The sequence below is a fragment of the Phocoena sinus genome, chromosome 17 (assembly GCF_008692025.1).
Source record: "Phocoena sinus isolate mPhoSin1 chromosome 17, mPhoSin1.pri, whole genome shotgun sequence".
Classification (NCBI taxonomy): domain Eukaryota; kingdom Metazoa; phylum Chordata; class Mammalia; order Artiodactyla; family Phocoenidae; genus Phocoena; species Phocoena sinus.
Genome location: NC_045779.1, coordinates 3,311,209 through 3,335,141, shown reverse-complemented (window position 1 = coordinate 3,335,141; position 23,933 = coordinate 3,311,209). Strand labels below are relative to the sequence as shown.

Below are 23,933 nucleotides of genomic sequence, written 5' to 3'. Positions count from 1 at the left end.
TTTTCTACTACACATTTCTTATTATCCATGAGTGCCGCCTTTGATATTTCCATTCCATTAAGTCAGAATTTAGGGAAGGGTGACAGGGGTGTGTACGTGGTTGAGGAAAAAAAATCATATGTGTTTTCACTAATATCTAACTGAAATTGAGCATTTCTTTCAATTATGAAGGCAGTAAACCACAGTTGAATTAGTATTTATGACTAACTGAAAGAAATCACAGATATTTTAACCTCAGATATACTGAGGCGTGTTTTTGCCCGTTATCATGGTAGCTCTTATATGTTACGCTAGATCTTATTTAAATGTTTCAATAAAGGAGCACATATATTACTGTATCACATTTAAGAAAACATTTTGTAACTTTATATAACTGCTTTTCTTTGTAATCCTATGTATTTTATTTAATCCATTTAAAAAGCATTCTGAGGGGGAGTCCTTAAGCTTCAGTTTACCAAAGGGATCCATGGTGGGAAAAAGGTTAAGAATGCCTCCTCTAAGAATAGAACCAAGAAGGAGAAGGGAAGCAAGTCATTAAGTCCTGTCTTCTCAGTTCAGATATCCTGTCCAAGGATCAGCAGCTCTGGCAAATCAGCTCTGAGAATAACCTTGAGTTTGTGTCCGTACCTTACCACCTAGATGTGGCCTTATCCCAGCAGTTCTGTGTGGGGATAGCCACATGGAAAACAACAGTAACCTCAGCGTTTGTTTAAGAGATGGGTAGTTTTATAGAGGCTGTGGAGTTTGGGTAGGATTATCATTTATAACACACTTTGGATTTTTTTATATGCTTCATTCCTTGGAAAGTTTATGTATTTATATAACAAACATTTGAGTTTTTATTAGGATTAGAAATTGTGTTGGGGTTATAAAGATGAATAAAATATGGTCTTTCCCCCTCATTGAGCTTCAAGTCTAGTAGAGGAAAACTGCCATGTAAACAAACAGAAAGGTATAGTTGCCCAGATAGACGTCTGTATAGGATTTACAGTAAGTCCCCTACATACGAACGAGTTCTGTTCCAAGAGCTCATTCATAAGTGTAATTTGTTTGTAAGTCCCACAGAGTTAGCCTAGGTCCCCAACCAATACAATCGGCTATATCGTACTGTACGGTAATAGGTTTATAATACGTTCCACACAAATAATACATTAAAAAACAAACAAAAAATAAAGAAAACATTTTTAATCTTACAGTACAGTACCTTGGAAAGTACAGTAGCACGGTATAACAGCTGGCATCCAGGGGCTGGCATCAAGTGAACAGGCAGGAAGAGTTACTGACTGGAGGAAGGAGAGGAGGCGGGCGATGGTAGAGCTGAAGGGTCGTCAGCAATAGCAGACGGAGGGCGACCTGCCATTTCACTCATGCCTGATGCTGATGGCACAGGTTCTGGTTCCTTGCTGGATTCGAGTCTATCTACCCTCTTGAAAAAACGGTCCAGTGGTGTCTGGGTAGTAGCTCTTTTTTTCTCATCATAGATGACATGGTAGCACTGGATTGCATTCTGAACGGCCTCTGCAACCTTCGTGTACCATTCTGCGTTTGGGTCCTGTGCCTCAAAAACTAACAGTGCCTCCTCAAATAGAACTAACTTATGTGATTGGACATGCGAACACCCGTTCGCATCTTTGCAAGTTCGCAACTTGAAGGTTTGTATGTGGGGGATTTATTGTGTTTGTTATAGGTAGGGCAAGAAAGAAGCACAAAGAAGTTTACTTCTTAATCTGATTCCTTAACCTGGGAGGCTCAGGAAAGCCTTCATATGGTGATAAAGTGTAAACTGAGTTTCAAAACATGAATAGGTTCTCCCTAGGCAGATAGGACCGGGAAGGGTATTCCAGCAGAGAAAGCAGGATGTGGAAGCAGTGCGACCTGTTCAGGTGGAGGAAGTCTGATGCAGGGTTGAAGACACAGGCTGGCTGGCATGCAGGCTGCAGCTGCGGTCCTGAGAGCATCCTGCCCGGCGGCAGGGGGCGGGGGAGTGCGTGCCCAGGTTTGCAGGGAGGAAGAATCAGGAAGCTTGTTGACTGACGCAGGTGCTCAGGGAGCAGTGATGAGGGCCTGAACTAAGGGCGTAGCAGTAGGAGCGGAGAGAAGGGGTACTTGTTATTGAGGGACAACCTACAAGAATTGGTAGCCAACCAGATGGGGGGGTGAAGGAGAAGGTGGAGTTTAGGATGACTGAGGTGTCTGCCGTGGTGACTGGGTAGATGGTGCCATTTTACAGTAAAGCAAAATTCAGGAAAACCTAATGTGGTGAGGTTGGGATGAGAAGGAAATAAAGGTGGAAGGGTAAAGAGATAAAGGATAATTTTGGATCCATTGGGTTTTGAGATGCCTGTGAAACAGATGTAGATTCTGCTGTGTAGCTGAGTTTATATCCTAGAGCAGTGTTGTCGGATAGCTTCATAGGCCTTTCCTCTTTCTACTTTCTTCTGCTCTTCCCAAAATACCTCCTAAAAGGAAGAAACAAACTTACTCAAATAATCTTAGTGTTTCACTCTACCTCCACAGCCTCGTTTCTCATTATTCTTGACTGGACAATCCCTCCCTTAGGTGAGCATGTTTATTACAGATCCCTGTGTTCTCCTTATGGGTTTTCTTAGGTTTTAAGCAGAGCTTAGGTTTGGTCTCTTTAGTGATCAGAACGTTATGTGATAATTAAAAAGCAGTCACTCTACAGCACACGGTTTGTTCATAATCTCCTTATACCTTTGCTCGCCTCTGACCACCTCCTAAAGTCCCATTTTCTTTGCCAATCCATGTTGATCCCAAGCTCCAGAACTGTATTAGTGACTCAAGTTATTTCCTCCACTCATGCCAAAATTGGGTTTTCTTCTAGGCAGGGGTCAGGCGCTGTCGAAGGAGGGGTGCCACAGGCATCAGGGCGGTAGCAGTCAGCACGTTCGCAGCATCCTGTGGGGCAGCTCAGAGACCACGAGACTGAGCTGTGCCGCCTGCCTCTGGAAGGTTTTCTACATTGAAGTGCCTGCCACACCAGCTAACAAAGTAGTGCTTTAGAGAAGTTCTAAAACATTCTAAAGTTCTAAAAGTCTTTTCTTCACTGTAAGGAGTTCTAAGAACATATTATTTTCTACAAGAAAGAAGCCACTTTCTGTGGGAAAAAAAATCCCCAAAACACTAATCTCAAATCATCTTGGAGTTTTAGAGTCATGAGTCCCCTGTGTCTCTCTGCTGTGGCACCTTCATCCGCCTTGCTCAGCTCTCGAAGAGAGAACACACAGCACTCCAGCCAGACACATATTCTAGACTCTTGAGCAACTGTCCCGATTCTCTTTGTTGAGTACTTTGAATAATTTAAAAGGAAATCTTAAGGACCCATTTATTTCTCGGCCTTAAAGTTTATAGCAGGGGTTCCCTTCTCTTTTTATTTTCTCACTAACTATTTTGTTCTTCCATATCCATATTTTGAAAGATTGTCTACTTTCTACAACCTGAACTTACTAAATTTACCTTTTTTTTTTTTTTTTTTTATAAATTTATTTATTTTTGGCTGTGTTGGGTCTTCGTTTCTGTGGGAGGGCTTTCTCTAGTTGCGGCGAGCGGGGGCCACTCTTCATCGCGGTGCGCGGGCCTCTCGCTGTCGCGACCTTCTGTTGTTGAGGAGCACAGGCTCCAGACGCGCAGGCTCAGTGGCTGTGGCACACGGGCTTAGTTGCTCCGTGGCATGTGGGATCTTCCCAGACCAGGGCTCGAACCCATGTCCCCTGCATTGGCAGGCAGATTCTCAACCACTCTGCCACCAGGGAAGCCCCTAAATTTACCATTTTTAATTTATCATCCATAATTGGCCTGTCATTGCCTTTGTGTTCTTTAAGTACAATTTGAAATTTTGAAAACCGTTGATGTGTTGGAAAGAGCATGGACTTTGGAGGTAACAGACCTGGATTAAAATCCAGTTTTGCCAGTTAGTAGTGGTGTGATGCTGGGCAGTTATTTATTGATACTTCTAGTCTGTTCATCTTTAAAAATAGGGATAATGATCTCGACTTTAAAGGGCTGTTAGGAAGGGTAATGAATATGGACGCTCCCAGCATAACCCTGGGCATGTAGTGTTGCCACAGTCAAATTATCTGTGTTCTGTGACATCCATTCTTAATATCTGTGATTATGTGCTGGTGTTTAAACCTCTATGGGTGGTGGTATTTGTTTGGGGGTCCTTACAAGTTGCAACAGGCGGTGTACAGAGTAATCTGTAGGAGAATGTAGAGAAGCAAAGTGCGTGTGTTAGCCGTGGTTGCATCAGCCTGCCTTGTGTACAAACACAGACACTTTATCTTCTGTTCTTCTCTTGTGGGAAAGACTGATTTCGTTGTGCTAGTTAACCAGCCTTACTTTAGTAGCAGGTTACATGCTTGCAGGTCTCAGTGATGAGAACCTTGATGCATCTAATGTTTGAGTTGAAGACGTCTGTGTCTTAAGTCTACAGTCTGCTACTAAAAGAATTCAGATAATTGATTTTTTTTTCTGTTCTAAAATGGAAACAGGCATCTGGGAAAGAAGAAAAGGAAACAATGAATTGCCTGAAATAAAATCGCTTATACGTATTTTTTTGTCATTGCCTTGCAGTCCACAAGAATCGGAATGTCAGTGAATGCTATTCGCAAGCAGAGCACAGATGAAGAAGTTACATCTTTAGCAAAGTCCCTCATCAAATCCTGGAAAAAGTTATTAGGTATAATCGATCTTCCATTACATACATTTATGATGTTCTGGTTTCTTCAGACATTGGGTGGTTGTATTTTTTTTCTCTTAATGAATATAGATGTTTTGAAATCAGTGCCCTATAGTATGGGAGGCGGCTTTAGTCTGACTTCCTTGAGGGTTCTACTTTTTAAACTAGTCAGATTTAGCTTTCTTGTTTTTCAACATTTACAACTGAATTGCCTCTTTAAGAAGAAAATTTTCCTCCAGGGGGAAGGTGTGACACTTACGGAAAAGGTTTTTGAAATAGTTTTCTAACTTACAGAAAATTTGCAAGAATAATAAAAATAACTCGACGTGTCCTTTTTCTAGATCATTAATTTTTAACATTTGCCGTATTTGTTTTGTCATATTCTCTCTCCTCTGTATGTATATACTCTCACACATATTTTTTCTGAACCATTTGTGAATAGGTTGCCTCTGTCATGCTTTACTTACTCTTTAATACTTAAGTGTGTGTGTTCTTGGAACAAGTTTATTTTCTTATGTAATCATAATACAGGAAATTCAGGAAATTTAACATTGATGCAGTACGTTACTCTGCAGTGCATGTTGCAGTTTTGTCAGTTGTCCCAGTAATGACCCTTCCAGCTTTTCTCTCCTCCAGAACAGGACCCAGTCCAGGGCCATGTAATCTAGTCTGCCAATGTGGAATAGTTCTTCTGGTACATTGACTTTTGAAGAACGCATGCCCCTCCCCCCTCCCCCCTTTGTTGTTGTGTGTGGGTTTTTGTTTCTTTGTTTGTTTTGTTTTTTGGGGCTGCACAGCACAGCTTGTGAGATCTTAGTTCCCTGACCAGGGATTGAACCCGAGCCCATGGCAGTGAAATTGCGGAGTCCTAACCACTGGACCGCCAGCGAATTCCCTGCTTTGTTTTTAATAACATGTCCTTATTTGGGGTTTATCTGGCATTTTCTCATGACTAGATCTGGTTGCACATCCACAGTTGAGGTACTGCATACGTGTGTTGTGTCTTTCCCAGGTATCACGTGCAGAGGCAGGGTGGTGTTAAGGTTGAGACCCAGCCGAGGTGTGCACTGCATCGTTTATGATTTTTCCTCTTGTGTCTAGTAGGAGTTCTGTGGTGGTCACTTTAAGACCCTGAAACCGTCTTGTTCCCCATCGGACCCCCAGCCCCGGTTAGTACCCACTGATTGTTGCCGTAACCACCCTTTACAGTGACAGTTGCAAAGTTATGATTTTCTAGCTTTTCTACTTCTTCAGTATTTATACGTTATCATTCTATAAGAAAGAACCCTCCTTTTACCTCCCAGTTCTTTTTCTATTATTAGTGTGGGCACGTGGATTCTTATTCTATATAATGGATTATAATCCATTACTGTTCATATTTATTTTGGTATTTATATTGTCCCAGCTTTGACCAGTGGGCACCCCTTCAAACTGGTTCCTGTGTCCCTTTGACAAGCTCCCTTCAGTTGTGTGTGTTTTTTTTTTTTTTTTAATCTCTTTCTGACATTCTGGCATCACAAAATATGTTGGACTTATCTAACCCAGCCCTGGAATGAGCCATTTCCCTAGCAGTTATCAGCCTTATATGGAAGAGAAAATAGAAAAAGCGAAGCTTTTAAAATTTCATAGACAGCAATAGTAATAATAAAAGACTTGTTACTTACAAGAACTTGGAAACTAGGAACCAAAAATTGTAAAGCCTATAAAATTTAGAAAGTCTAATCTTAAGAAAACTAATGTAATATATGATCCTGTATTGGATTCCTAACCAGAAGGAAACATTGCTATAAAGATCGTTATTGGGATAATTGGCGGAATTTTATAAGGTCAGTGGGTAGGTAAACAATCTTGTATCATTGCTGGATCTACTTACTGTGGTTATATACATGAATTTCTTTATTCTTAGGGAATTCATAGTGAGGTATTCAGGGATAAGGGAGCATAGTATCTGCTACTCATTTTCCAGTGGTTCAAAAGAGATGTGTCTTTGTGCACACAGTGGTGCATGTGAGTGTGTATGTGTCTGCCCTTATTGTCTTTTTAGTGGAATTTTTTTGTATTTTTCCATCATCATAGCTCATTTTTATTGGCTTTAGAATAATCTACTGGGTGATGAATCTCTCTCTGCTTAAAACTTTTTCTTTAGATTGTTAGCTAGATTTCTGGAAGAGCTACTGCTTCCAGGTAGCACAGTTTTGAATACTTAAGATATGCCAAGCATTGGGCTTCCCTGGTGGCGCAGTGGTTGAGAGTCCGCCTGCCGATGCAGGGGACACGGGTTCGTGCCCCGGTCCGGGAAGATCCCACATGCCGTGGAGCGGCTGGGCCCGTGATCCATGGCCCGCTGAGCCTGCGCGTCCGGAGCCTGTGCTCTGCAACAGGAGAGGCCACAACGGTGAGAGGCCTGCGTACCGCAAAAAAAAAAAAAAAAAAAAAGATATGCCAAGCATTGACCTGTATTAGTGCGTTTAGTTCTCCTGATGATCCGGTGTGCTCGGTGCTATTGTAACCTGCATTTTGTGATGAGGCAGCCGAGGCACTGAGAGATAGGCACCTTGTGCGCAGCTGGATTGGTAGTGAGTAGCCAGGGTGGGATGTGATCTGCAGACAGTCTGAGCCCAGCGCTGGAGCACTTCCCCGGGGTTCTGCTCTATTACCCACGGCACTCTGTTTGCAGAGTAGGAATGTTTTTAAGACTGGTCATACCTCTACTATCCTGCCTTCTCAGAGGACTACCCCAGTACACACTGCACTAGAGCTGCTTTACTGCTCCCCCACCATCACTGGACGCTTGTTAGACAGTATCACCTGGTTATATCACCTTTACGAAGCTTTCTACCTGTTAACTTTGGGAATACGTCTTAGTCCTTGCTATATTCTGTAATGTCATTATTGATCTTTGTTTTTTACCTCACAATACTGTAGCATCTTTAGGCCTTCCAGGGGAATTATAGAATAAAAGGGGCAATAAAATTGGTGTATGAGAACTGATGTGTGTCATAGGGACTTGAATTGTGTTTCAGGTTTGGTCACCCTAACATTTACAAGTGAAGTTCTAGAATTGTGATTGGGACCATTCTCGGTCAGTCACTGTCATCCAGGTTGGTGTATTAGGTCATCTGGTGACGCTCATGCCTCACCGCCAGAGATTTGGATGGAATGGTTTAGGATGGGAGCTTGAGCACGAGGTCATGCTTAGAGTTGCCTAGGTGGTCCTGCCACACAGTTGGATGTTGTTCTTCTGTATTCTATACAGAGGGATGTGGAGAATGGAATTATTTATGTAGTTCTTATTTATGTAGCTCATGTAGGGATCAAAATGTAGATCAAAGTGGGTTACACAGTAGATCCAAACATTTTCTGAACCTAGCTTCAAGGCTGTTTTGGTTGATTTAAACATGAATGTTTCTTTTCAGTGCTGAAGTATTGCCTTGACCCAGCCTATTTTACGTACTTTATTTCCCCATGCCTAATTGCTCACTTCCTTAAGTCTTAAAGCTTTGTGCTCTATTAGTATTAATAATCTGTATTAGTTTACAGATTCTTTAAGGTAGAGGAGGTGCTGGGTAGGCCTAACTAATAATTCTGAAGTATATTCTATGAAAATGTTCTTTGTTTACTATCCCTGAAATATTTATTTGTATTTTGAGTACCACCTCAAATTTTTTGACTTCATGAAAAATTATCAAAACGATATAGCTGTATATGCTTTGCACTTTCAGTATTTTAAATGATAGTGCTAATGTTTTGCCATATTCCTTCCTTCCCTTGTTCTGAATAATTTTCTCCCTTTTATGTTACCACTGGCGTATGAATTTATGGTTCCCACCAGATGAAGGAGTTTATTTGGGAATGCCGACTGAGCACCCATGTACATATGCTAATAGAGTAGCTTGCATAAACTTCATTTACTTGTTAAAAACTTAGGATTTTAGTGGGGATTTTTTTGGTTGCATAAATAGCTTGATAACATGTAGCAGTCCCATGTTTTGTTTTGTCTTGTTTTGTTTAAACAAGTGCTAACAACTTAGGAATTTCATAAATTTTCAGATGGACCATCAACAGATAAAGACTCTGAAGAAAAGAAAAAAGATACTGCAGTTACATCACAGAATAGCCCTGAAGCAAGAGAAGAAAGGTATTTCACTTTATGGAAACTCATTTATGTTGAAGATCATAGTTTTATTTGACTGTCACTTCCTCCATGGTCTTCTGATCCCATGTCTGTACTCCTCTTTCTTTTTTCCAATCACACGGAATCAGTATAAATGTATATAGCCAAATATCTAAGGTTTCTTATAAGATTTCTTGGAAATTTAAAAGAGAGTTAGAAGATACTACATAAAAGAGAAATGATTTACATTGCACTTGGCGAGTGTAGTTGGGTGGGCCCTGGGGTGGCACTGGGAGAGGTGGTAGTGGGGGGACTGACTAGGTGACTAGGGTTCATGTGGTTACTTCATTTGCCACATTTCTGTTTTAGATATTTTTGTCCCTGAATCTGTTTCTCCTCTTCATGGTTCTGTTTTCCTTCCCAATTTAGCTGTTTGTTGTAAGAACTTAAAACGTGTTCAGTAATGAAGAGTTCAAGTTATTCCTTTGCCACTTAAGAGGCCTTTGCATTTATTCTTTCCTGTGACATGCAGTGAACTGTGCCGTGTCCCCATGCTGACGTGATCAGGGATGTGCCTAGTATTCAGTAGATTAAATACATACCCTCTGTTCTTGGGAGGCTTGACTTTGACTTAGAGCAGTACTTCTCAAAGGGTGGTCCCCAGGAGCAAACCTGGCAGCTTTGTGAAAAGCAGATTCTTGGGCTCTACCCTGGAATTACAGAACCAGGGTTTCTGGTGGTGGTGTCAGCCACGTGTTTTAACAAGCCCTTCAGGTGATTCTCACACACGCACATTTTAGGCCACCTACTTTAACTCCATTTACTTCTCAATATTTTCCCCAGATTGGTAATGTACTCCTCATTTTTTATTAATCAGCTGTGATTAATATCCCCTACACTGTTTTTTTATGTAGAAGTACTAACTAACTTGATGATAAAAAAAGGTAAGCTAAAGATAGAGTTAAACACCAGTTGTTAATAAAATTTATTCAGTTTTTTTCTAACTATTTTGAGATAATTTTGGGCTTTTAGAAAATGGTATGAATAGTTCAGAGAACTCTGAAATTGCCCCAGTGATATTTATATATGTATTTGCATATGTGTGTATAAATGAATATACACACGAGTTTTATTTTGAACCAGACAAGAATACTTTACAGACATTATGCCCTTTATACCCCTAAATGCTAAATACATCAATGTGTCTTTTCTAAGAACAAGGACATTTTCTCACAGATAGACACAATACAGATATCAATATCTGAACATTAACATTAATATGATACTTTTTACTGATCTGCAGACCTTATTCATATTTTACCATGTGTCCCAATAATATCTTTTGTTGCAAAGGAAAAATAATTTCCCAAAATATCATCTCGGGTCACATTGCATTTGGTTATCATATCTGGCTCCTTTAATCTAGAGTAATGCTTCAGTCTGTCATTGTCTTTCATGACCTTGATATTTTTGAAAAGTACAAGCCATAATTTATGGATTTTTTTAACACATGCTTTCAGTTGTGTTACATTCAAAGTAATGAATGATTTAATGCCTTGAATATAATATATAAAGGTATAGACAAATATTTTAAATAGACATTGAAGGAGGCGTAAGTTCTTAGTATATTTTCATCAGTTTTAAGTAATTGAAGTTTAGGGATAGAGCCTTTCTACAAAAGCATAGGATTATTTTGTACAAAGTCTGACGAGGTAAGTGATTGGTATCTCCATACACACACACACACACACACAAACACACACACACTCTCACACACTCTCACTCATTCAAACAGTGAAGAAAAATTGTAAAATATTGGAGAAATGAGTCTGAGGTATCATCTAAAGGAAGATAGAAGGTTAGATCTAAGTGAGTTGCAGGTGAGAAGGGTTTTACGCCTTGGTGTAAGGATTTAAGGAGAAAGTGGTGCGGTTAGCTGCTTAGAATGTCAGAAGTGGCGCCAGAGGTGGTGACGTGAGGGGAGAGAAGGCCCATCGTCCTCCTGGCAGCTCCCAGGGGTGAGCGAGGCATTGGGCCACGGATACAGAGTGAGCTCGTCCTTGAAGGAGCCGAGAGTGGCGTTTGTAAACCGGGCGTGCTCATTGGTGTGCGCTGAAAGCTGGGTGCTGTGCCCCGGTGCACAGAGAGGAGTGAACTGAGTGAATGCTCACCTTTGCCCGTGAGAAGCTCGGGCTGGTGGCGGGAGACACAGACCTGTGTGTAGACGGCACTCTGGGAGACGGGCCGCAGGACTCTGAAGGCCTGCAGAGCGGCCGCCCTGCCCACGTGGGCTGTCTGCGAGCGCGGCCACTCACATCCGTGGGGTGGAGGGCTGGCTTCATCTGGAAAGGTTTGTGGCAGAAATCTGCACTGGGATAAAGTTAGCTGAAACCAGTCAGCAAGGTATTTTGCTAAGAATCTAATGTAAGAAGTTAATCAGAAGTAGTGGAAATGATTAGGTTGACTGGAAAAATTGCTCAACTGTCCTGATTGAATTGATGTTTCTGGGGAGAAATTAAGAGACATTGTTGTATTTTCACAACTACTTCTCACTACACGTGGTTTTTATCCTGAAGTGGGTGTTGTATGTGTAAACCTCCCTGGTTGTCTAGTTGCAACAGGGTTTTTCAAGCATTTTCCCCTCTGTTTTTGGTCGAGAGCGGTCATATTTTCTGGTGCCATCCCCTTACCCCTGTTATAACCAAGATCCTTGCTTTGCAGTTGTTGTATTGAGCTGTAATGTGTATTTTCTGTATGAAAAATATTGTTTAATGTTTAAAAAGATGATCAAGGTTAAAAAAAAATAAAAGACATGAGATTTGTGTCATCTTTACTAAAATTTTAACTTCTTTTTAATCTATATGCAGGCAATTTTTTTTTCATGTAAGTCACTGAAATACAGTTTCATATATTTACGCCCCCAATTTTTGTTTTTAGAGAGTGATAGTAACGATGTTCACTTTAAGAGAGTTTTCCTGACTTCTTTTTGGTGTGTGTGTGTGCGTGTACGTGTACTTCAGTAGCTCCAGTGGCAACGTAAGCAGCAGAAAGGATGAGACAAATGCCCGAGACACTTACGTTTCATCTTTTCCTCGGGCACCAAGCACTTCTGATTCTGTGCGGTTAAAGTGTAGGGAGATGCTCGCTGCGGCTCTCCGAACGGGAGGTGAGTTTTGCGTACGTCTCGTGAGTTTCGGTGGTCAGTCATTTGACCGCTGCCACTGCCGCCCTGTCCACCTCCTTGTTTCTGTCCTCCCGGTGGGATCCTGATGATAGCTGCTCGCCAATGCCCAGCTCAGGGAGGGCTTGCTGTGATGGGAGTTACTGATGGCAGAGAGGAGGGTGCAAACTGGACCTCTGCTTATTACTGTGTATTTCTGAGAAATAGGTTCCTTCTAATATGTGGATGTTTCCCCTGATTTGTAGTAATTTAAGCTTTTCTTCGCAATCTTTTTTCTCCTCACGTTTAATCTGCAAACTAAGTACTCTACCCTCAAGATTGGGAGTTAACAATACTGTATTTGGGTCCCATTGTTAAATGTTAGTATGACATATAGTAAGTTTTATATTCATAATTTCATTTCCTACTTTTTTTAAAGTGGAAAAGAGATCTTGAGTTGTATATGGGAGCTTTAATTTAACATGGAGGTACTCATTCTTATGTAAAATTTTGCTTTTAAAAGTTTCATGTATAGAAATATTTACCCTTCTATACAAATTCATCCCTTCTCTTTTCTATCGTACTGAACCACAGTTAGTATGACCTAGTTTTCTCCTTATTCTGCCCTTTCTACTCTGATTCCTTTACTGTCTCTTTATATATTTTTTCTTTTTTTTCCTAGTTTCTTTTTATTTCCTTCTATCCCTTTTAATATTTGCATAGGAGTCTTCTGATTTTGTCCATATATGTGACTGGCAGATGAAATGAATGGTTTCTTGGCATTGAAGCCTGAGTCACAGGAGACAAGACAGTTCTTTATAACTTTCTCTACTCTCTGCTGGAGCAACGAGAATTTATGGAGTTGTGAAGTGAGGAGTTGCCTGCTGGATGCATTACTTCCCCACTCCTGAGGGATAAGGAGTCATCCATGCAGGAGCCCTTTGGACATTAGGTGAATCCAGAGGAGGAGCATAGTGGGTAGTAGAGAGACAAGACTCTAATGAAACTAAACTGAAAGGATTCTTTGTACAGGGCAAGTGGGGTTGAAGAAATAGGAATACAGTTTAACTGACCCTGTATTGAAATTTTCTTTTAATGTGTTATAATCACTTTTTCATGACAATTCTCTGTGCCTGTGTTTAGATGACTACATCGCTATTGGAGCTGATGAGGAAGAATTAGGATCTCAAATCGAGGAAGATATCCTTTGCGTATATATTCATAATTGTTTTAAGAAATCCGCTAGATTATTTTTTCTTCCTGTAAAGAATTCAAAGTTTTATTCTTCAGTTTCTATCTTGATTGTTTTGATGGGAAAGGGGAGGGCTATCCATGTCATTTTATTATTCTTGTTTTCCTGTCATTCAAAAGTAAAACACATAGTACTGATAGTATTTTTATTTTTCTGCCTTGCAAATTGAGAACGTAGCATCTCAGTTGAAGTGCAGAAGGGCATGGAAAACACACATGCTAGTAAATGGGAAGTAGGGTTTCATCTTTGGGGGTACTCAGCAAAGCGTATACAATCCCCTGAGCTCATTATCCTGGACAGGAGTGTGTTCATGCTGGGGGCCTTGGGAAGGGCTCTGGGAGAGGGAGGGGTCTTACACGTGGGTCCAGAGAACAGGGAATATCTAGGTGACAGTGTGACTGCGGAACTGTCCTGGTTGAGGAAATGGCCTTGTTAGAAAGGGAGCTGCTCTGGAGCCGGGCCCCTGCTGTTGCCTGTTCTCTTGAGAAAGCCACCTGCTAAACTAGCTTCTTGCTGAGCCAAGGAGGAAATGATCCCTCAGGGCTACTGTGAAAGATTTTCTCTCAGAAGGCCCTCCAGGGTGCTGTGTAGCCTTTTTTTTTTGATTTGATTTGATTTTTTAAATAAATTTATTTATTTTTATTTTTGGCTGTGTTGGGTCTTCGTTGCGGTGCACAGGCTTCTCATTGCGGTGGCTTCTCTTGGTGTGGAGCATGGGCTCTAGGTGCCGTGGGCTTCAGTAGTTGTGGCTCGCGGGCTCTAGAGCACAGGCTCTAGTTGTGGCTCACGGGCTTAGTTGCTCCGTGACATGTGGGATCTTCCCAGGCCAGGGATCGAATCTGTGTCCCCTGACTTGGCAGGCGGATTCTTAACCACTGTGCCGCCAGGGAAGCCCTTACTTATTTATTTTTGACTGCGTTGGGTCTTCATTGCTGCGCGTGGGCTTTCTTTAGTTGCGGCGAGCGGGGGCTACTCTTCGTTGCAGCGTGCAGGCTTCTCATTGCAGTGGCTTCTCTTGTTGCGGAGCATGGGCTCTAGGTGCGCAGGCTTCAGTAGTTGTGGCACACGGGCTCAGTAGTTGTGGCTCGCGGGCTCTAGAGCGCAGGTGCAGTAGTTGTGGCTCACGGGCTTAGTTGCTCCACGGCATGTGGGATCGTCCTGGGCCAGGGATCGAACCCATGTCCCCTGACTTGGCAGGCAGATTCTTAACCACTGTGCCAACCGGGGAAGTCCCTGTGTAGTCTTCTTGAGACTTTTAGGATCCTTGGTAGAATGCAGATTTGGGCAAGGGAAAGCATATGTAAGTTCAAGCTCTTAATTCTCAAGTTTTCTCACTCAGATTGCATATCTGAGTTACATTTTGAAACCCTTTTACTTTGTGTCTTGCTTGGCTTTAAACATTGAGAAAGTATTGCTCATTCATAGCATGAAAGTATGATCACTATTTTTTGCCAGTTACAGATCAAGAAATCAGGCAGAAACAGTGCCTTATTGTTAACTTAATCTAAATTGGAAACACTGCTTAGAAATTTCAGGAATTCTCATTGGGGCAGAATAGGAAAAAGTTATCTTACCTTTATAACTTAACCTTTTTTTCCTTAATGGCCTAGTACCTATCTATCAAGAAATAAGGAATACGGACATGAAATACAAAAATAGAGTACGAAGTAGGATATCAAATCTTAAGGATGCTAAGAATCCAAATTTAAGGAAAAATGTGCTGTGTGGGAATATTCCTCCTGACTTATTTGCTAGAATGACGGCAGAGGTGAGTATATTTGTACATTTCTATGACAGTATTCCATGATATCAAGTGTAAAGTCTATTTAAATCATAAAGTACTGTATAAATACTACATATTAATAAATTGTTATTAGCTATTCTAATATACTTATATATACAGTATACCAGACAAATACTTAAGGTGATTGAATCTGTTGGCCTCAGTATTTTGTTCCTTTCACAACTGTGCCGTGATCTTTGGGTGATTGCCTTAATCAATTATTGTCTAAAAACAAAAGTGTTTTTTACTTATTGTAGATCCATTTAGAATCAAAGGGTCAAATCTCTAATTGCAAACAGACTTTGTAACCTCTAAGCTCTTTTCATGGTTAAATACTATAAAGTTGGTTATATCTTATTGACTATTCCTTATATTTATTTAGAAAATGGTGGAGAAAATGGAATTCATTGTCTGCTATTTATAGATGTAGCTGTTCGTAGATAATAGCTGCAGTGTGTCTGCAGTCTCACTATCTGACTAAGCATCCAAGACAGTGAATTTGTCTTTCTATATAGCTAATAAAAATTGTTATATTTTTAAAATTCATTTTTTAAAACCTCATTAAAATAATTTAAAACTGTCGCAAAGTAGAGAACAAAGTATAATGAAATCCTATATATCCATCACCTAAGGTTCAAGTATTTTCAATAACTAGTCACCTTCTTCATCTATCCCTTTTTTTGTTTTCTTTCTTTTCCCCTGAATTATTATTATCACTATTATTTTTTTAGAAATGACATCCAGGATTTATTGATTTATTTTTAATAAATTTATTTATTTTTGGCTATGTTGGGTCTTCGTTTCTGCACAGGCTTTCTCTAGTTGGGGAGAGCAGGGGCTACTCTTCATTGCGGTGCGTGGGCTTCTCATTGTTGTGGCTTCTCTTGCTGCAGAGCACGGGCTCTAGGCACGTGGGCTTCAGTAGTTGCGGCACACGGGCTCAGTAGTTGTGGCTCATGGGCTCTAGAGTACAGGCTCAGTAGTTGTGGCGCACGGGCTTAGTTGCTCCACGGCATGTGGGATCTTCCTGGACCAGGGCTCGAACCCGTGTCCCCTGCTTTGGCAGGTGGATTCTCAACCACTGCGCCATCAGGGAAGCCCTCCCCTGAATTATTTTCAAGCAAATTCCAGACATTATATCCTTTTACCTTTCTGTCCTTGAGAGATATCTTTAAAAATATGATACTTTTCTTATGTAACTACACTGTCATCATGACATGTAACAAATCTAATGATAATTCCTTGGTATATCTGATACCTAGTTCATGTTCATATTATGTTCGATTGTTCATTTATTTTGTATCAGGATCCAAAGTCTAGATGTTACCTTAAGTTTGGTCTCTTAAGATTTTGTGTGTACATATTTAATTCTAAAGCATTTTCTTCTCCTGCCCCCTATTTTTCATAACATTAACCTGTTGAAGAGACCAGTTTTTCTCTTGTATATCTCACAGTATGAATTGCCTGTTTCTTCCTCATGATGTTATTTAACTTTTCTGTCCCCTTCATTTTCTGTGAACTGGAAGCTAGTTCTATAGGCTTGGTTACATGCAGGTTTAACTTTTCCTGCATAAATATTTCATCAGTGGTCCTTCTTATTTCATATTGCATCACATCAGGAGACACATGTCTTGTTGCTCTACTCTTAGGGTGCGGAAATTGATCAGGGGTTTGTGTAGTGACAGTCTGATCCCTCCGTTGTAAAGTTCTCCATCAGCCTTTCATCTGTGTGTTCATCCACTGAATTGGTGATTTCATTAGGAGTTGCAAAATAGAGATTTCTGAAATTGTGTCATTCCTTTCACATTTATTAGCTAGATTTCTTTGATAAGCACTTTCCCTGAGTTGAAGGCTCTTGGTTACACTGTTGGTTAGAACAGGAAAGGCAGGGTGAATGTGTAATTCTTTCCTTTTGGCTAACAGTTATCAGAAGGAGGAGTTGGCGCCCTACTAACTGCCAGTGGGGGCTTTTGTTGCCATTCTTGCAAATGTTTGTGCTCTCTTTTTTTAAGTGTCGTCACGGACTTGTGACTTCTTATTTATCCAGTGGGGATTGGTCTTTTCCGTAAGTCATATTGTTGGCTGAAGAAATCATCCTCTCTGGCCAGTGGGAGCTCCTGCATGTAGCTCCTCTGTCCGTGTGACTCACTCAAAGTAGTCAGGTAGTTTCCGTGCTTTCTGGCACAAGATGACTCTGACTTATCTTGTGCTTTTCTTGACTCAGAACTGGAACGAGACATTCCTCCAGAGGCCTCTGGTTCCTTTGTCGGTAGTTGGGGGGTGGGTGCAATAGTAGAGACCATAGTCTGGATACTAGAGGTGCTCATTGCTACAGGCTTACATTGTTTATAAGCCTTTGAGCAGTAATTAAATCCAGTTTTCACATGCAGACTTATAAGTATTTGAAAAAATTTTAAGAGTAAGCAAACTCTTATGAGTTCTTTGAGGAAAAATATTAATTTTTCACTTTTAAGACTTTAAAAGTTGATTTTGATCTTGTTAGTATTAAACTAAGGGAGTGTAAAAAGCATTCCACATATGTATAGAAGATGCCCGTAACTGAGTGGTATTGCCACCTTCCGAACAGGAGATGGCCAGTGATGAGCTCAAAGAGATGCGGAAAAACTTGACCAAAGAAGCCATCAGAGAGCATCAGATGGCCAAGACAGGTGGGACCCAGACGGACTTGTTCACATGTGGCAAATGCAAGAAGAAGAACTGCACTTACACACAGGTTTGTGATTGTTTATAGATTCTTATTTTCATACTAAGAATGCTTGCAACTCCTATTTCAAAACAAGTAGTAAAGATAATTACCAGTGTTTTGATATTTTTTGAGAGGAGATATCTCTTAAGTATAACAGTGCATTCTTAATACTAGCAGATTCCAGTTAATTGAAAATAAGTTGAAATAGTTACACTTCCATAGGAATTGTTACTGTGAAAGCTGTACAAACCGAAATTGATTAAATATTATAGAATTTAATAAAATGGCCATGTTTTTTTTCTCTAAGCTAAAAAGCAGTGGATTATTGGTTAGTGTCTAAACAGGCTACAATTCTTTTTATTTGGCAGGATCATGTAGTTTAGGGAAAGTTCTTTGCTCTCCCTCACTCGGAGCCTGGGTACTTTTAGCTTGACTGGTTTCCAGATATTTATTCCTTTTTTGCAACATATTGATGGCTTTTATCTTCATTTATCACATCATATATGATGTGACTGACTTTCCTTTTTGTTCTCGAACCGCTGAAAAGAGCTGTGTTATAGTTGTTTTGATTGTATGTGCATATGTGAAAAAACTTTTTCTCACTGTCATTAATTTCATTTGCTAAATAGGCTGTGCTATGTCTGTAATCCACTAAATTCAAAATTTTCCCTTTAAAGAACAACTAATTGTTTCCGGTTACTAGAGAGACTTAGGGGGTTGCATTTTTTGATTGACAGAAAATTAAGCACTTTATAAAAATAATGTTTAGTTTATTTGTTATTCTGTAAGTATACCTATTTATAGAAAATTTTGAAAATACAGAAAAGTATGAACAAGAAATTTAAAATCACTCATTAATCTGCCGTCCAGAGAGGGCAATGATCTATATTTTGGTGCTTGTAGTATTTTGTGGATTTTTTAAAAACCTAGTTGCAGCTAAATACTGTAAACTGTTTTATATACTTTTCCTCACTTTGTGTAAGCATTTTCCTTTGTTTGTTTTTTTAAACCTTTATAAACATCTTAATAGCTGTATAATATTCCATCAGATGGGTAGACTCTAACTTATCTCATTATTTCCCTATTGGATGCTCAGGTTGTTTCCAGTGTTTGTGTTATTACACAATTTATACTCTTCAAACATCCTTGTACACAGATCTCCCCTCCCAACTTTATTGAAAAATAATTGACAAATATAATTGTATTTATTTAAAGTGTACAATATGATGCTTTGATATACGCATACGTCATGGAATGCTTACCAAGATCAAGATAATTAACACATCCATCACCTCACATTTTCTTTCTTTCTTTCTTTTTTTTTTTTTGGTGAGAATGCTTAAGATCTACACTAACAAAATAGTCCCCATGCTGTATGTTAGATCCTCAGAACTTATTCTTCTTATAACTGAAAGTTTATACCCTTTGATCTACATCTTCCCATGTCCTCCCATCTATTCTGTTTCTGTGAATTCAGCTTTTTTTTTTTTTAAGATGCCACATATAAGTGATGTCATACAGTATTTGTCTCTCTGTTTGGCATATTTCATTTAACATAATGCCTTCCAGGTTTATCGATGTTGTCTCAAATGGCAGGATTTCCTTCTTTTTTATGGCTGAATAATATTCCATCGTGAATTTATGCCATTTTTTTCTTTATCCGTTTATCTGTTGAAGGACATTTAGGTTGTTTCCATGTCTTGGCTATTGTGAATAATTCTGCAGAGAACATGGGTGTAGATAATCTCTTTGATATACTGATTTCATTTCCTTCAGCTGTGTACCAAGATGCAGAATTGCTGGATTGTATGGTAGCTCTGTTTTTAATTTTTTGAGCAACCTCCACACCATTTTCCACAGCGGCCACACCAACTTACATTCTCACCAGCAGTGCACAAGGGTTCCCTTTTCTCCACACCCTTGACAACTTGCTTTTTCTTGTCTTTTTGATAATAGCCATTCTAACAGGTGTGAGGTGATATTTTCTTGTGGTTTTAATTTGCATTTCCCCAATGATTAGTGATGTTGAGCTGCACACAGATCTTTATTTGTGTTTCTAATTACCATCTTATGATAGATCAGATATCAAGTTCCTAGGTCACAGAAGATGGGTATTTAAGGCTCTTGTTGCTGCCTGACTTAGAAAGGTTGGTGGCAGTTTATATTTGTCATAATGAAATATTTTTGTAATTTTTACATCCTTGCTAATTTGTAAGAGAAAATTGATATGTCTTTTAATTAACATTTCTGTGCTTCTTAGTTATGATGAAAAATTTTCATATTTATTAGCCATTTATCAGTAGTATAATGTGTGCCTTTAGATGAACAGATAAAAGATGAAAAGACAAGGACTTAGAAAAATGAAGTTTGGAAACGTGTGTTTGTTTGACATTATTTCGCTTATCTGAGCTTGTTTCGAGCTCTTATACATTTTACTGTGGTACCGTTCTTAATTAGGTTGGACTTTTTGTAGTATTGTGAAAAGTAGTATTTTTCACCCAACTTTGCTGCAGGTCCAAACGCGGAGTGCTGATGAACCGATGACAACGTTTGTTGTCTGCAACGAGTGTGGAAACCGGTGGAAGGTACATGCTTCCTGGGGTTCCCGTCTCACCTGTTTACATGGGGTGGTTCTCCATGGGCTGGTCTCTTCGGGTCTGCTTCGGGGGCTGCCTGGATGCCCCGGCGTGTGCACGTGCTAACGCTGCCCAGTGCTGGGCAAGGCCGTGGCTGGCGTCTGTCGTGGAACGTACTGTTTGCCGTCCTACTAGAAATAAAGAGGTTGACTTAATTTGCCAACCTTCATGTCGTCTTGCTGCAGAAATGACAGGATTGAATCTTAACTGTGCATTACAGCGTCACAGTCCTGTATCTACTGTATCCAGCCAGCTGCTTCCACTCTTGTTCTTCCGGAAAACCTGCACAAGTGTATGGCTTGTCTTTATAGACTTTGGTTCTGGAAAAACTACTCTGCCTTGCTGAAATCCAGCCCGATGGTTTTAGTGTTTATTTTAGGAAATCCAGATGAGCACCGCCGTGGTTTCGTAGGCTTTCCACTAAGCCTTCCTTTGTACGGCCTGTGTTCTCTTGAATTAGCCCCACACAGGCAAGTTAGGTTATTTGAATGATTCATTCTTGAGTGATTTTTGTGAGCCACAGAAATATAAGTTAAAATTGAGAGAAGAATTACACATCATACCTGAGACAGAGGTGGGGATACTAGGAGTGTGGGACTCGGGGGGCTCACACGGTAGGAAGATATTCCCTGGAGCCAAACAGGCTTTGAACTGCTTTGCCACTTAGTGTTACCAAACCGTGATGTTCTCATGACCCACGTTACAGGGTGTGGTGAGTGGTAGAAATAATATATTTAAAGTGCCTGGTCATTGTTGGTGCACCAAAAATGCTGGCTGTTTTTATTAGCTTTTGTGAAATTTGTGTAAGATTCTTTTCTTTTTTAAGTTATACTTACATTAGACTTTTTAGTCTAATGCTTATTTTGAATTATTCATATAGTTTAAAGCATTTTCTGAAAATCAGAAGTGAATTAAAAGGCAGACAATGGGAGAATATCCTTCACGAGTATAGTGTGAGACTTTGGCTCTCGGCACTCTCTCTGGGCTTGAGGACAGTACACATTTTATTACAAAGATTTGTTCTGGGCCGGGAGATTAATGGTATTGAGAGTGTCTTCATGGCTTGAAACAGTGTCTCCCTTCCTGAGTTGGCAGGTTTTTTAATTGGTCTAAGAGAGGGATGTTCATTTTTCTCAGTCCTGTTGGGCAAATCTGGCTTTTCCAGAGGGCTCTTGGATTTGTTTACATGATGCCTCGTGATGATAAAGATGATGATGATGATGATGACGACTGGGTATATTGCAGTTTGTATTGAATACAGGCAATTGGCTGCTTAAGTGCTGACAGTTCTGTTGGATTTAAGAAAAGTCAATTTAATGTAGAAAGCTGATGCCTTCGGTGGCTTACTCTAGAAGTTCAAATTTGGAATTAATTTTTTTAACCTGAAATTAAGGAGAGAGGTACTTAAGAAAATATTTTATACTGTTTATTTATGTATTCCTAGTAATTCTAAGTTGGAAGAGCCAAACACTTAATATAGGTGACTATTCATGTCTGGAAAACACAGCATCTTTTTTAGAAATGCCTCCTTCTTTAGCAATTTAAGGTGTATGCTGTGTTAAATGTGGGAAGGGATACACCCCATTGTCTGTATTTAAAGGTCTCACAAAATATTTCTTCTTTTTTGACAGTTCTGTTGAGTTGGAAGAATTGGCAAAACACCTGGACCATTAAGAAAATGGATTTTGTAATTAGCTTTAAGACTAGGCCAACCAACTAGTTTTCCTGCAAATCAGATTTTTAAAGTAACATATATCCCTTGGGTTAGTCTCTGTTTTTGACATAGGATCCCTTCCTTAAATGCCTTCTGTAGTTTCAGAGCAGTAAGGAGACCACATGATAATTGTATGGTATCTGTTTCAAAACTTTTTTTTTTCCACTTTTATAAGTAAGTTGATATTAAACTTTTGGCAGTTTATTTTTACCTTTTTTTTTTCCTTCTTAAAGGAAAATGTACCTTAACTTTTTTACAGTCTGAAACATACACAGTAAAAATGTTATTCTTCTCAGTTAATACACAAATGGAAATTACATTTTTTTCCTATATTGGCATGTACCTGCAAATATTAAAAGAGGAGAAGAGGTAATGTAATTATAAGTTTATCAAACATGGTGTGTATTCAGATAATACTTGACCAGCTTATCTAAATTGTACATAATATTTCAACTAGCATATGAAATTGATTTTAATTATTATGTTCACAAGTCTGGGATAATTAGTTATTATTTTGCATTTGTAACTAACTGTGATCCTCATTTCTTGTAATTTCTTGTACATGTTTATTACTTGTTCGTAATAGATTTTACTTTTGGAAACATGACTTGACTTTGTTGAAATCAGTTTGGTTTGTTGTTTATTTACCTGTTTGACTTTGTAGTGTATTTTACTTTTGCAGAACATTGTTGTAGTCTAGTAGGCTTTTCCTAAATCCCAGCTCAGGCAAAGAATGAAAACTTTTGACCGTTTTTTCGTTTTGTAGGAAGACATACTGGGAAGAAAACATTAGCATTTTAGGATAGTGTTGTTCTTATAAACAGTTCATGACTTAACTTTGATTTGGAAATCTGTGCTGACCGAGGACTTTAAGGTTTATATAAGTCATTAACGCTGTGGCCTTTCCGTATGGAGACTAATGGAGCACATTTCTGTCCTGACTCTCTTTCTGTCACACAAGAATGAGGTTGTGGAACAGACTAATACGTGGGCTGTAATGCAGCTTATTTGCAGGAAGGACCTTACAGTTAAGTGTGTGCCATCTGTTTTGTTAGGAATAAGAAAAAATGATTTTCACACTTGGTCTAGCACATCTTAAGGCCACTGTTACAAAGTCCACATTTCATTGTGCTCTGTCTGCGCTCTCAAACCTCTGTAGAGAGGTCTGAGTACCTGCTTTGCACTCCCCTTCGCTCCCTCTTCTCCACTGCTTACTGCAGGTCAGTTTGATATAATAGAGAAAACAACATCTAAAAGTCCATGTTCAGACCCCACATAGAGGAATTGGCCCAGTGGTACCATCCCACCTCTACTTCGTCAGGTCACAGAGTAACCTTTTATCATTTGAAAAATGACGTGCATTTTTGAAAGAATGAATTTAATAAGGATAAAATTAAAATAGTCCCACTTTTAAATTAAGTGATCCATTTTTAAATTTGTTAATTCAATAAAGTTTCTTGTTATTAATCATGTATCACATTTTGTTATTTTTATTTAGATATTGATGCTTGCTTTACTTTTTGTTTAAAAAGTTCTACTTTCCCAACTATTAAGGTGATTTTAAAGTCCAGTTTTCATTAAGTGATGGCTGCCTGGTTGTAAGTATTCAGGGACTAGTATTGAGCAGTAGTGCAGAGCACGTTTGTCTTCTTTCCTGGACCCCTGGTGAGGGATGCAGGCTGGTTCTGAGCAGAGCACGTGAGTGCATCCCTTGTGTGCACTTAACGTAATATGAGAGGCCAAATAGTGAACCTTATATTGGAAAATGCCAGCCAGTTATAAAGTAACTGGAAGTGAATGTTCTCAAGGGTAATATTTGCTAGCGTCTATTTCCAGGACAGAGTCACTGTGTTAAATGAACACATACA

The 23,933-nt window shown here is 39.6% G+C and overlaps 1 protein-coding gene across 4 annotated transcripts in view; it reads left to right on the top strand.

Annotated features, from left to right (window-relative positions):
* TCEA1 (transcription elongation factor A1) overlaps positions 1-23,539 on the top strand; it is a 32,854-nt gene extending 9,315 nt beyond the window's left edge. For 2 of the 4 annotated variants that reach the window (XM_032610277.1, XM_032610279.1), the window contains exons 3-10: positions 4,594-4,699; positions 8,750-8,837; positions 11,834-11,979; positions 13,117-13,173; positions 14,839-14,993; positions 17,596-17,742; positions 20,229-20,300; positions 21,983-23,539. In XM_032610277.1, coding sequence (XP_032466168.1) covers positions 4,594-4,699; positions 8,750-8,837; positions 11,834-11,979; positions 13,117-13,173; positions 14,839-14,993; positions 17,596-17,742; positions 20,229-20,300; positions 21,983-21,991 — 780 coding nt within the window. In that variant the 3' untranslated portion in view covers positions 21,992-23,539. Of the gene's footprint in view, positions 1-4,593; positions 4,700-8,749; positions 8,838-11,833; positions 11,980-13,116; positions 13,174-14,838; positions 14,994-17,595; positions 17,743-20,228 lie in introns of all 4 variants that reach the window. The other 2 variants (XM_032610278.1, XM_032610276.1) reach the window with 2 other exon arrangements.
* Positions 23,540-23,933: the final 394 nt, after the last annotated feature.